The following is a 15,012-nucleotide window of genomic DNA, read 5'->3' as shown; positions in this document are numbered from 1 at the left end:
CCTCCGGATCATATTATCAACACAGATTCTAAACAAATAAGGCTCGTCCCAATAATAAATGCGGCAATCATGATAAAACTTTTTTCTTTTGGACAGATAAAAGGTCATAGGGAATAATACCGCAGGCCAGGTAGTTTGCAAAATCTGCATACTATGGCGTATCCTCAAGACTGGATGCAAGCAACTGCTTGTCTGGAAAGGTTTCCAGGATCTCTTTGACCTCGACTGATTTTTCAACTCCTTCAAGTCGCGATAGATGATCAGCGACTTGATTTTCTGTGCCCTTACGGTCACGAATTTCGAGGTCGAATTCTTGCAACAGTAGCACCCAACGAATCAGGCACGGCTTAGACTCCTTTTTCTCAATTAGGTACCTAAGAGCTGCATGGTCAGTATATACAATTACCTTGGAACCAATCAGATATGATCGGAACTTGTCAAAAGCAAACACCACTACCAACATCTCCTTCTCCGTCACTGTGTAATTGAGTTGTGCACCGCTTAGCATTCTGCTTGCGTAGTAAATTGGGTGCATCAGCTTATCTTTTCGCTGCCCCAAGACTGCTCCTATAGCATAGTCGTTGGCATCACACATGAGCTCAAATGGTTGCTCCCAATTGGGTGCAACAATGATGGGTGCAGTTATCAACCTCTTTTTTAGTTCCTCAAATGCCAACCCGCAATCATTAGAAAACACAAAGGGCTGATCCTTTTCAAGGAGTTTGCATAATGGGTTAGCAATTTTGGAAAAATCTTTTATGAAACGCCGGTAGAACCCAGCGTGTCCAATAAAACTTCTCACCGCCTTGACTGAAGTGGGTGGTGGTAGCTTCTCAATCACGTCAACCTTAGCATGGTCGACCTCAATTCCTTTACTGGACACTCGATGCCCCAGGACTATACCTTGTTGTACCATAAAATGGCACTTCTCCCAGTTTAGCACTAAGTTTGTCTCCACACATCTTTTAAGCACTCTTCCTAAGTTGTGAAGACAGTCTTCGAATGAATCTCCCACCACGGAGAAATCATCCATAAAGACCTCTATAATATCTTCCACCATGTCTGTGAAGATGGCTAACATGCACCGTTGAAAAGTTGCGGGTGCATTGCAAAGCCCAAAAGGCATTCTCCGAAAGGCAAAGATGCCATACGGACAGGTGAATGATGTTTTCTCTCTATCTTCGGGGGATATTGATATTTGATTGTACCTCGAATATCTATCCAAGAAACAGAAGTGCGGTCGCCCAGGCAGTCTGTCCAATATTTGGTCAATGAAAGGTAAGGGGAAATGGTCCTTCCGGGTGACTGTGTTCAATTTCCTGTAATCCATGCAGATACGCCACCCTGTGACTGTACAAGTTGAGATCAACTCATTGTTCTCATTTTTTACAACAGTCATTCCCCCCTTTTCGGCACACATTGGACAGGGCTGACCCAATTACTATCAGAGATGGGGAAGATGATTCCCCCATCTAACCATTTGATCACTTCTTTCTTTATAACCTCTTTCATGTATGGGTTCAGCCTTCGCTGGTGTTCCCTGGAAGGTCTGTGCCCCTCCTCCAGGAGAATCTTATGCATACAGAAGGCTGGGCTAATACCCTTTATGTCTGCCATGGTCCAGCCAATGGCAGTCTTGTTTTCCTGCAGTACTTGTAAGAGTCGTTCTACCTGCACATCCAATAAACCGGATGATATAATAACAGGCAAGGTCGAATCAGGGCCTAAGAACACATACCTGAGGTGAGTTGGGAGTGGCTTCAGTTCCAACTTGGGTGGTTCCTCTATTGATGGCTTTGCTGGAGGAGTGGCCCTTTTTCTAGCTCAAGGGACTCGAACTGAGGTTCCCTTGACCAAAATCCTCAGCCTTCCAGTGCCATGACCCATTCAGCTAACCCTTCACCATCCATTTCTTCTAAATTCGTCAGACATGCCTCCAATGGATCTTTTACAGTTAGGGTCATATCATCTTCTTGCAGGATTATATCCACTGCCTCCACTAGAGAGCAATTAGCATATTCACTGGGTCTCCTCATAGATTGCTGAACATTGAATATGACTTCTTCATCGTTCAATCTCATTTTTAATTCTCCAGTCTCACAATCGATCAGTGCTCTCCCAGTGGCTAAAAATGGTCTCCCTAAAATATGGGGTATCTCCTCATCCACCTGACAATCCAGGATAACAAAGTCTGCAGGGAACACGAACTTCCCCACTTGCACCAACACATCATCAAGAATACTAGTGGGCCTCTTCACTATGCGGTCAACCAGTTGTAGCAGCATCAAAGTTGGCCTAGCTCGTCCAATGCCTAGTTTGGTGTACACAGCCAGCGGCATCAGATTTATGCTGGCTCCCAAATCACACAACACCTTTGCAAAGTCATAACTTCCAATTGTGCATGGAATAGTGAAGCTACCTGGGTCCGACATCTTTTGAGACATCGGTTTTGCCACCACTACGCTGCAGGTCTGTGTCAGAGTTACAGTGGATAGATCCTGAATATCAAACTTCCGTGACATTAGATCTTTCATCATCTTGGCATAACCGGGCATCTCCCTCAAGGCATCCATCAAAGGAATATTCAACTGAATTTGACGCAGCATCTCCATGACTTCTTGTATTGGTCTGCCTTCTTTTGTTTGACCAGTCTCTGAGGGAAGGGTGCAGGTATCATCATTTGTGCATTGCTTGCTGGCTTCTCTCTATTAGAATTTTCTGGCACAAGAGGTGCCACCTGTTCTGCAACTTGCTCATTCATCTTTTCTTTGCCTTTTTCCTCCTGACTCTGCTCAACCACCACTTCAGTAAGTTTTGTTGGTTCCTCTACCTCTAATTGAACTGGTGTGGCTGGTATAGTATCTTTGCTGGCTTGTGCAATTTCCTACTCTTTGTCTAAATCTCTTCCATTCCAGAGACTTACTGCCATCAGCTGATTCAGGTTCTGGTCCTTGGGGTTTATGTTTGTGTCTGTAGGCAAAGTTCCCTGAGGACGGTTGTTCAAAGCCATGGACAGCTGACCCAGCTGCGTTTCAATATTCTTTATGGCTGAATCATGCACTGCCAATTTTTCCTGCACTTTATTATTTGTCCCAATGAGTTACTGAAGCATACCCCTGATTTCCACCATGTTGTTATCTTGCTGCTGAGGGGGTGGTTGGTATGTCAATTGTTGCTAATTTTGCTGTGGGTAGCCCTGTAGTTTCTGATGTGGTACTGGCACTAATTGGTTTTGAGGGTGCATACCCCCAGGCTGCTGCATATTAGGCTTGTACTGTTGATTTTGCTGCGGTCTCCACTGCTATGCTCCTTGCCTCTGACCCCCATAGTTGTTGACATAATTCATATCTTCCCTTGCCCCTTGATTTTCATCTTCTCCGCTCCATGAACACAAATAAGACTGATTAATACAAGGTGTACACAGTCCCCCATTTGTTGTATCAACAATGTGCACCTGTTTTGTACCCATCTCATCAATCTTCTTTGTCAATATGCTCATCTGGGTCATGAGTGTGGCCATGTTCTCTGCATGTGAATTATTTGGGTCAAGAGAAACTGAATGCACTATGGGTGCCAGTGTTGTACCTCTAGTCATCCACCCCGAATTTCATGACATCTTATCAAGAAGGATTTTGCACTCAGTGAATGTTTTACTTAAAAATGCACCTCCAGCTGAAGCATCCACATTTGCTTCCAAATTGTCAGCTAGCCCCATGTAGAATCTCTGGCCGAGCATCTAGTCTGGAATGCCATGGTGAGGACACTTCACTAACATCCCTTTATGTCTTTCCCAAGTTTCCTGCAAGGACTCAGTGGGCTATTGCCTATACTGCAATATGTCAATAATCTGTTTTGCAGTCTTGTTAGGCGGATAGAACTTGTTCAGGAACTGTTTGACTAATTCCTCCCAAGTGGTAATAGAGTTGATAGGGAGCGAATTTAGCCAGGTCTGAGCTTTCCCGGTTACCGAGAATGGAAACAGTAGCAGCTTGATAGCTTCTGGAGTCGCATTTGGCTGCCTTTGGGTCATACAAATTGACGGAAAATTTTTCAAGTGTTGTTGTGGGTCTTCAATGTGTGACCCGGAGAACAGTCCCTTATTCTGCAGCAGATGCAGCATGTTGTTGGTGATATAGAATGTCTCTGCTTGAATTGTGGGCACAGCTATGGCAGTGGCCAGATTATCAGCTGTGGGATGTGCCCAGTCCTAAAGTGCAGCTTCGGGCACAAGAGGTTCCACCCCTCTAACATTTAAGTCAGCTGGCTTATTCCTGACGTTTCTGTTGATGTTATCTACGTCACCCATGTCAAATTCGAGTTGGTATGATTGTTGAGATTGTTGAAGTCTTTTGTTGGCACGGTTCAATGCCCTGAATGTTTTCTCGGGGTCTGAGAGTCCTTCTAGTAGTTCTCTAGTCCTCGAAGAACTTCTAGGCATACACCTGCTTTCCACAAGAGTTCAAACGTTAGAATTTCAATGAAAAGATTGGGTATAGAGAAAACTGACTACACTTAGAATTTTTGTACTTCTCTCAATTGTAATTGATAACACCGCTAATTCCCTGACAACGGCACCAAAATTTGATAATGCCAAACTATGCCTTATACAAGGACACACACGGACGTAGCAAATATAATCTGAGTAATTCTTCCCAGAGTCAAACCACAGAGAATTAACCTATCATTTACTTTTGTCGGATTTACTAAATTCACAGAATCAATTTCCCCAAACTTTGTAATTCACAATTGATGATATTTCTAACAACTAAAAACTGAAAATAATTAACAGCTGAAAATTATCTATGCTTGATGTGTAAACAATTGGAATAAGGTCTAAGGTAATGGTTTCCCCCGTTGGTGATTTCCTTGGTTGTGTGTTTCTTATAGCGATGCCTTAGTTGTCTCTATCAATCAAGAACTCTCCAGCTATCATAAATCTCTCTCAAGCAATTATGATAATTTACTAAACGCAGTCTCTCAAGCTACGCTAACTAGATTCACATTACCGTTCTTTTAGATTGCACCCGAGGTATCGTTATCTCTAATCCAACCTCTAAACCCTCAGTTATGACTCTCGTTTATACTCCGGAAGTGATGTTGTTCAAACAACTACCTAAATATGCACTCTCTCTCAAGAAGATACATAATAAATAGGAATAGATAATTGAGGGCCCTTTCAACTAACCACAATCAAAACGTAGATGAACAAATAGAGATTAACAACCAATTCAAACTATATTACTATCACAACCAAGTCATCCCCAATGGGTTTCACCAAAACCTTAGATTAAAGTATTTAACTACTCATGAAAACGTAAGAATAAACTACGAAAATATTCATAATGGAAAATTGCAAGAAAAATAGAAGAGAATAAGAACTATGATGTTTTGGGTGATCTCTCACACTTGTTCTTCTTGCAAAAGTAATCTCCCAATAAGCCCTCCTTCTCTTGGGCGAGTTTCCTACATCTTATAAGGGTTTTACAAAAGCTTTCCCGAATTGACACTTTGGCCCCTTAAATTTCTGGACTGTGAACATACAGCCGCGGCGTCGACCGCGGTGCTGACCGCGGAGAACACTGACTCCAACCGTGGCGTGGACCGCGGTGGCAACCCCGGTGAGTATGCTGGGCCTTTTTGTCTCCGCGTTCCTTCTCTTTTTGCTCTTTTGTGTTTGGGTACTTCTTGAGTGGGTGTTTTCTTCACGTTATTGCCTTTAAACACTTCATGTTGCTTCCTCACATTTTATATTCCCTACGAAACCAAATAGCATTAATTAAAGCATTTTATTGGCAACTTACATTAGAAAACAACAACAAAGCATGGGCAATTATGGTGTAAATAATAATTATATAGCCTATTATCAATTACTCACTAATTTTATTTTCCTTCTCCGGTTCTGAGTTCGCCTACTGTTCGAGCTTGAGTTCAGATTCTTAACGGCTAAACTATAAGATTTTGTTTGGTTTGTTTCCCAAAAGAAGGTCAGTGAACCTCAACATTTCTTCTCTTTTAACTGTTTAATTGAAAGCATGTTTTGTTCTATCGTTAAATGGCTTTATCTCTAATATTTTATGATTGATATCTCTATATGTTTGTTATTAATCCATAGTTGATCACTGAATTCTAGAATTATAAGCTCCTTAATGTTATGAAATCAAAGCCACTTACTAATTAGTATTTCTGGTAATCCTAATGAACATATCTTTGGGTGACTTGTATATATTGTTAAACTTCTGAGAATAACAAAGAACTTTCAAACAACCTTAATAGTTGTCTTAATCCTCTTGTGTTCTGTTATACCTCTCATGTGCGCTATATTAGTTTGCCTTAGTATTATTGGTATGATTCACTTGATATCTGGCCTAAATGGATATGGATACATGATATTAAGCATAGGAATGCCACTTAATCTAAGCATGGTAGTTTACATTGCATGAAGTGTCTCCTTCTTTAGTGTGCTCTTCTATGATTCTGTAACTTTAGAAAATCAGTGTAAGAACCTTCTGTCAGCTCCCATAACTTTTTTAGCACATCTGTAAACTTCACTGCATTAGATAATGCCTCAAAGTAACTGGTTTAAGCCCTAATGAACCTCTGCACTTTAGCTTTGTCTGTTGACATCTACTTGGTTCAAGTCATGCCTAGAAACTTGATTGAAATTTGCACCTGCTATAGTTGAATACCATCTAATAGAATCAAGTGTTGCAGAACTTTATTATGATAGACTAATCAACTTAACTTATAGCTGAAATATGCTTACCTGGTATAGACTTTTACTATTCTGGACCACTATAATGACAATGTTAGTCTAATCCCGTGTTGTTTGGTAGCCATTCATACTGTGATGTTGTAGTTTTATTAGAATATAACATGTACATATTTAAATGTCATCCATTGAAAGTTCTGTACTCATCCCTGTCTTAGAAGAGAATTACTGCTTGTATAATGTTTGTGACTGTGTTTCCATACTATTGAAACCTACTAAGTTTACTGTAGTTACTCATGGACTTAGGAGACCCCCTTTGATGTTTATCCACCTTGTTTGAATGTAGGATTCTACATTTAACTCTTAACCAACCTAGGTGGAAATGAAAACAAAAATCTTTAGAGGTCACTTGTTAATGTATTTGCCTGCCCCTGCCTTTAAGAACTTTGAAGTGGACTATTAACTCTCATACTTAGTAAGGAGTGGGGTGTTATTAGATTTCCTCTAAGTATATAAATGACTAAGTAAATGATTACAGCTAATGATTTTCATAAGCATGAACCTGCTAGTAGGATTATTGAGGCTGATACACCTGATACCTTATATGCTCATTTGAACTGCATGACTTACTTTTTCTGAGTTCTTATATGAATGTGTTGTTATGCTCCCATTTCTTGCCAGCACCTATACTGATCCTGTAGAGTACTAAGCCTGATACCTTTGTGAACTTTGAAGTGCCAGGGATCCAAAGGATATCTTGGCCATGAATGAAATTTTACCTTAAGCCCTTAATATATTGACATTTGCTAATTTCTTTAAGTTTATTGTTCAATGAAAATAAAGGTTTTCATTGTAAATTGCTTTACTATATGTGACTTCATATTAATTTTGCATTCTTGATTATTGTTGATTGTTACATATTATCTTGTGCCTATATTGGTGTTACTTATGTTTAAATAGAATATTACACCATATATCTAATGTATTTTTCTTTATTTTCGTACATGTATCTAAATTGGGCTAGTCGAGTTCCCAAAGAACTCAGGCCCAAATTATTTGCCTGAACTTTGGAGTCATCGGAGTTGTTATTGTTTGTCTTTGCTAGCTGTTGGGCCTAATTTCCTTCAGGCCAAAACCAAGAGTCCATCTCTTTCCTCTATCGCTTTTAATAATTTGCTGCTATTTGTTAAGTACCCAACACTAACAATATTTGATTGAATGCTTTCTTTTATTTCTTTGAGTTATATCAATAATCTAGGCAAACCCTTAAAATATAGGTGAAAATGAAAGTAGCAATGCAACCTAGCAGTGAGCAATTCAAATTGTTGATCAATTTAGTTCTTAACTCTTACTAACAATCTTCTTTCATGTAATCTTTGAAGTAAAGGCGAATTTGCAAAAGAGTCAATAGATTTCTCTTTTAAAAACAAGACGAAAATCAAAATGAACCAGAAATGATTTCCAAAAGCTGGCTAATTCTGCGAATCAAACATTGCTGCAATTATGGACCATTTTTTTAAAATGATTTGAATTTGAGTGCAAAATTTGAGAATCAATCTTCAAGGTAGACCTAAGGTCTACTTCTTTAACAACCTTTACTTTACTAGAATTATACAAGTAGCCGTACCATTTAAAAGATAAAGTATATTAAACTTAGTCATATTTTTACAAAGCTTGCAAAAATAAACACTATAGATATACTTCCAAAATCCTTTCAATTATGTACACTTTTCTCAACAGCTTTTATAAGTGAAACCTACATCCTTTTTTCAAAAGTACGTATACATTTTTATTTCAAAACGATAAGCTCAAAACAAGACAGAGAGTAAGCTATAAAACCTTTAAACTCTAACTAAGTAGAATATAGACATCTAATTCCTTAAACCTAGTCTAAGTCCTATGGAGATACCTCAGGTAGATTTTAGGGGGTGCCTAACACCTTCCCCTTGGAAGAATAGGAACTCTTACCCAAAATCTCACTGGTTAGCAGACTAATAGGGTAATAATCTTAATAATTAAATAGATACCTTAATATACCTCTGAATATTAGGTGGCAACTCTCTTTTATTATCAACAAGGAAATCACTAGTTGAACCATGTGTTGGCTCGTGCAAAATAGGGTGCAACAATGAGTTTTGACGGGATTCGAGGTGCGGTCCCAGGGTTGACTTTTTGGGTTGACTTTACATATTTGAATCAAGATATTATCTTTATTATTTGGGGTTGTTTCCTATGATTTTTTGTCACGACCCTAACCCCGAATCCGGTCATGATGGCGCCTCTCGTGAAGACAAGGCCAGCCAGACCAAAGCAGAACACCTCATTTAAACAGCTAAATACCATAAATAGTTTTAAAACATAATATAATAACCATAATTTACAGAAGTAATGATAACAACTGTAGAAACCATCTCGACACAGCCCAAACCGGGGTGTCACAAGTCATGAGCAACTAAAAAAATCCGGATACCGGTCTACTAGATACGAAATCCGATACAAAAGTTCAAGGACATGAAAATAGTAAGATAAGGGAGGCACAGGGCTGCGGATGCCAACAACTACCTTGTAGTCTCCGAAAACACTGTCTGGACTGGGAGGATCAGCACTCAGGGACGGACTCTGCGATGCCTGAATCTGCACACACGGTGTAGGGAGTAATGTGAGTACTCCGACTTAGTGAGTAATAATCATAAATAATGGCTGAAAGTAAGAAAACACGTAAAGGTGCAATGCAATTCTATATCAAGCAGTAAAAATTACTTAAAGTAGTAAATCAATGAAGACGGCAAGTGAAATCTCTTTAAATCAGGTAAAACGGTAATTTAGCAGGTAAATAACAAGCAAAATTCCACCCCTCGAGCACAGTGTCAATCACTCAGAATAGTATCAGCTCCTCAGTCTCACTCTCATCACTTGGTGCTCATTCTCAGCTCTCGACCCATATATCTCCCCATAATAACAGAAATCAGAATAATTGTTGCGGCGTTCAGCCCGATCCGTACATCGCTGCGGCGTGCAGCCCGATCCATAAAGATAGTCGACTGCGCTCACTGGGGGTGTGTAGACTCCGGAAGGGCTCCTACAGCCCAAGCGCTATATTGATGTGGCGTACAGCCCGATCCATATAAGTATTGTTGCGGCGTGCAGCCCGATCCATAGCATATATAATATCCTCACCATTGGGTTCTCAACCCCTCTCAGTCATTAACCTCACAGTCTCTCGGCACAATAATAGAAGATAGGGATCTCAGCCCACAAATTCCTCTCATTTAGGAATAGTATGACAAAACTGGCTCGAATCGTTTAAAACAGAGAGAAACATGACCGAGGATACGATTTTTAACAAGTATAGTGAGGAAGATTAGTCAAAATCCCTGAAGGGCTCAAATAGTTGGCACGAAGCCCAAATATGGCAATTAGCCCCAAATCATGATGATAACAAATACGTTTCAGTCAAGTACGCGATAAATTCATCAGTCGGGACGGACCAAGTCTCAATCCCTAGTAGTAAAAAACCCCACGCTCATCATCGAGCGCGTGTCTCACCTCAATATAACACAACGATGTGCAAATCTGGGGTTTCAAACCCTCACAGCATCATTTACAATCATTACTCACCTCGAGCCGGCTAAATCTCTATCTCGCGATGCCTTTGCCCCTCGAATCGGCCTCCACGCGCGTCGAATCTATCCAAAATCAGAACGAATACATCACAATAGGCTAAGGGAACGAAGCCCAAGCAAAAGCAATCGAATTACCACAAAATTCTAGAATTTGGTCAAACCCGACCCCTGGGCCCACATCTCAAAATTTGACAAAATGCACAAAACTCAAATCCTTATACTCTCACGAGTCTAACCATATGAAAATTATCCAATTTCGATACCATTTGGTCCTTCAAATCATCATTTTACATTTTTGAAAGATTTCACAATTTTTTTCCCAAATCACGAATTAAATGATGAATTCAATGATAGATTCATGTACTCTAGCCAAATCTGAGTTAGAATCACTTACCCCGATGAATTTCTTGAAAAACCTTCGAAAAATTGCCAAAATCCGAGCTCTGTAGGTCAAAATATCAAATAAAACCCAAAACCTCGTATTTATAGAGTACCCCACAGATCTCCACCTCCGCGGGCCGCACAAAATCGACCACAGTCCGCACAAAACCAGTGCGGTCCGCACAAAAACGACCACGGCCGCACAGGCTTCCTTTGCAGTGACAGGCTTTAGTATTTTAGCCATAACTTTCGCTACAGATGTCTAAATTGCAATATCTTTACCTTTCTGGACACTAGACACGAAGGACTACAACTATCCTTTTTGAATCATCTTAAAATTCCTTGTATATCAAAAGATATGAGCTTTCGAAGTAGGACCAGCGGAATGTTCTTCACCGCGGCTGCACACCATTTTGTGTGGTCCGCACAACACATACCACGGCCGCACTTCATTTTGTGCGGTCCGCACAGCACATACCGCGGCTGCACTCCTTTTTGTGTGGACTGTGCGGGTGAGTTCCGAGGACTGCAACCCTTCTGGACCTGCTACAGCTATGATTTTCGGCCTAAAACATCCCGGAACCTACCCGGAACTTCAAGCTAACTGTACCAACACATCCCATGACATTGTTCAAACTTGTTCAAAACTTCGGAACGCTCACAACAGTATCAATCACCAATTTAACATAGGATTCAAGCCTAAGAACTCCAAGAACTCTTAAATTATGCTTTCGATCGAAAAGTCTATCAAATCTCGTCCCAATGACCTAAAAGTTTGCACACACATCCCAAATGACACAATGAAGCTACTATCTCTCTCGTAATTCCATTCCAACCCCTATATCAAAATCTCGCCCATCAACCGGAACCACCAAAATATCAACTTCGCCAATTTAAGCCTAAATCTTCTCTACAACTCCAAAACCCATTCACATCGCGCTCCTAAGTCACAAATCACCTCCCGAAGCTAACCGAACCATCGGAACTCACTTCCGAGCCTTCTAACACATAAGTCAATATCTGGTTGATTTTTCCAACTTAAGCCTTCTTAAAAGAGACTAAGTGTCTCATTTCTTACCAAATCCTCTCTGAGCTTGAACTAATCAACCCGATCACATAAAATACAGATAACGAAGCGTAAATAAGCTAAAATAGGGGAAAACGGAGTGATAACTCATGAGATGATTGTGATCGTCACATTTTTATTTATGATATTAAGTTATTTTGGCTAGATTCAAATCGTTCGGAGGCCGACTTGCGTGGGCAGTGTAACAACCCGACCAGTCATTTTGAGCTCTAGCATGTCGTTCAGCAATTTGAGGGTTATGAGTAGCTTCACTTCAGGTATTATGACTTGTACGCATGGTCGGAATTGAATTTCAGGAAGTTCGGAGTTGATTTGGAAAGAGAATTCTCATTTCGGGCTTTAAGTTGAAAGAATTGACTAAGATTGGATTTTTGAGTAAACAACCTCAGAATCGGGATTCAAAGGTTCCAGTCGGTTTGTATGATAATTTCAGACTTGGGCGTATGTCCGGATCGGGTTTTGGAAGACCCCGGGAACGTTTCAACACCTATTGTGGAAGTTAGTATTTTTGGAAGAATTTCATAAGTTTGGGTTGAAGTACATTTCTATGTTATCAATATCTGTTTGGTATTTCGAGTCTGGGAATAGCTCCGTGTGATGATTCTGGTGTTGGGAGGGCAATCGAAAGTGAATTCGGAGGTCCGTGGGTCATTTTGGAGCCATTTGGCTAAAGATAGAAATTTGAAGGTTTTTAAGGAGTTTGACCGCAAGTAGACTTTTTGATATCGAGGTCGGAATCCAATTCTGGAAGTTGGAATAGCTCCGTAATGTCGAATGTGACTTGTATGAAAAAATTGAGATCAATCAGACGTGATTTAATAAGTTTCGACATCGAATGTAGAAGTTTGAAGTTCTAAAGTTCATTAAGATTGAATTGGGGTGCGATTCATGATTTTGATGTTGTTTGATGTGATTTGAGGCCTCGATCAGGTTCGTGTTATGTTATGGGACTGGTTTGTGTGATTGGACGGGGCCCCGAGGGCCTCGAGTGTGTTTCGGGGTGGTTTCGGATCATTTTGGGCTCTTTTGCAATAGTTGATGCTGGTGTCTGGTGTTTTTCTTCGCGCTCGCGAGGATCCTCTCACGTTCGCGAAAAAGGATTTGGCTTCAGAGTCTCTGTTCTTCGCGTTCGCAAAGAAGGAAATCTCTGTTGCACAGGTCTGACTGCGGAGGCTCATATCTCACAATCTATAAGGAAATTGGAGATGATTTAAAAATGAAAGTTGTAGCCCTCTGTGTCTAGTTTTGAAAAAGTAAACCATATAGCATTTGGATTTGTGTACAAATATTTATGGCTGGTATACTACAAGCTGTCCGGGAAGATAAAGAAGAAATTTGTATTGCACAGAGCTGAATTTGGCAGCTTATATCTCAAAATCTATAAGGAATTGGGAGATAACCAAACCATGACAGTTGTAGATCTTGGTGTTTAGTTTCCAAAACATTAAACCATTTGTCATTTGGAGTTCTGTATAAAAATTTATGGCCATTATACTATAGGCTGTCTGAGAAGAGGTTGGAAAATGGTTTTTGAGAATTTCTTCTTCGCGAACGCGATGGGGGTCCCACGAACATAAAGAAAAGTCGTTTGGGTAGTGCATAAGTATAAAGAAATGAGTTTGGCTCATTGCATCTCATTTCCTCCATGGGACCCGACCTAGGAGCGATTTTGGAGCTCCATTTTCATCATCCATGTCAAGGTAAGTGATTTCCGCCTATTGCAAGTTAGTTACTTGGATTATATCTAGATTTTAACATGGAAAATCATGTAAATTAGTAGAAATTTTGAGATTTTGAAGAAAATCTAGGAAATTTGTATTCTTGGATTTTGGCCGCGATTTTGGACATAAAATTGAGAGCCAATTATATATTTGAGTTCATGAGGTTGTGGGTAAACTTTATCTTCAAAAAATTTCGGAATCCGAGCACGTGGGCCCGAGGGCGATTTTGTCAACTTTTCGAGCGGAGTTGGGGTTTTATATAAATTGAATTGTTGAGTATTATGGTGTATTTTCATTGGTTTGCCCATTATTTGGCTAGTTTTGGCGCGTTGGGGCATCGGTTTGAGTCGACGGAAGGGACTTGGAAGCCGGTTATTGGACTTCGGAGCGAGGTAAGTCTCCTTTCTAACCTTGTAAGAGGGAATTATCCTCATAGGTGAAATAATTGGTTATGTTCTCCTATTTGTGGGGGCTACGTACGCATGAGGTGACGAGAGTCTATGCGTAGCTACTATTATGTTTAAGTCCGGGTAGTCTAGGACACAAAAGCATGTTATACCTGAAATATTTATAATATTATTGACAACTGAAATTGCCTAAATCATATCGAATTAGTAAAAGAATTTCTAAAAAGGGTTAAACCTTATTTTCTTAAATCGTTAAAAGAGAATTGACTTTTCCTTGGATAAATGTTTCTTGATGAATTCTTAATTGACTGTTTGAATATGTGTATCTATGACTACCTGCGTCGCACGTATGATTCGCGAGCGGGGTAACTCTATTATTTATATTTGACCGCGTCGCACGTATGATTCGCGAGCGGGGTAATAGATGCATCTATGATTCGCGCCATTCGACCCTCTGGCAGTGCATAGTTTAAATATTTGTTGGATCGGGCCGTACGACCTCGCATGATTTACGCATGCTTGTAATGCTTGCTTGAGATTTACAAATTGATATTGTCTCCCTGGTCTGAGATAAATTGATAAATAATAGATTATGAATTTGGAGATTTCTAAATATAAAAAGGAATGTTTACTTGTTTCTTGGCTTACTTGAGTTTACTGTCATTTTTAATAAATCCATAATTATTCGTATTATTAATATATTATTATTATACCACTAGTAAGTGTCGAAGTCGACCTCTCGTCTCTACTTCTTCGAGGTTAGACAGGATACTTACTGGGTACACGTTATTTTTGTAATCATACTACACTTGTTGTGCATTTTTGTTGCACAGGCACATGTATGTCTAGTGGCCTAGTTGGGCGCAGCGGCATGGTTGATACGGAGATTTAGGTGAGCTGCACCTCTTGAGACGACCCGCAGCTAGCAGAGTCTCCTTTAGAGTATTATACTGTATTTTTTCTGTCCAATTTGTATTCCAAACAGCTGTTGTATTATATTATTTCTTAGAAACTGTTCATGCACTTATGACACCGGGTTTTGGGATGATTATGGGGTATTCTGTATTAACTTCTAAACATTCTT

At 40.0% G+C, this 15,012-nt stretch overlaps 1 protein-coding gene across 1 annotated transcript; it reads right to left on the bottom strand.

Annotated features, from left to right (window-relative positions):
• Nucleotides 1–1,311: 1,311 nt before the first annotated feature.
• Nucleotides 1,312–2,612, bottom strand: LOC104243795 (uncharacterized). Its single transcript, XM_070161454.1, has 3 exons — nucleotides 1,884–2,612; nucleotides 1,435–1,671; nucleotides 1,312–1,350 (listed from the first exon to the last, which is right to left on the bottom strand). Exons 1-3 carry the CDS (start codon nucleotides 2,610–2,612, stop codon nucleotides 1,312–1,314), a joined length of 1,005 nt encoding a protein of 334 aa, XP_070017555.1.
• Nucleotides 2,613–15,012: the final 12,400 nt, after the last annotated feature.

This window comes from Nicotiana sylvestris, chromosome 11 (assembly GCF_000393655.2).
Source record: "Nicotiana sylvestris chromosome 11, ASM39365v2, whole genome shotgun sequence".
In the NCBI taxonomy this organism is placed as follows: Eukaryota; Viridiplantae; Streptophyta; class Magnoliopsida; order Solanales; family Solanaceae; genus Nicotiana; species Nicotiana sylvestris.
The sequence above is the reverse complement of the archived record's forward strand: the minus strand, read 5'-3'. Positions and strand labels throughout refer to the sequence as shown.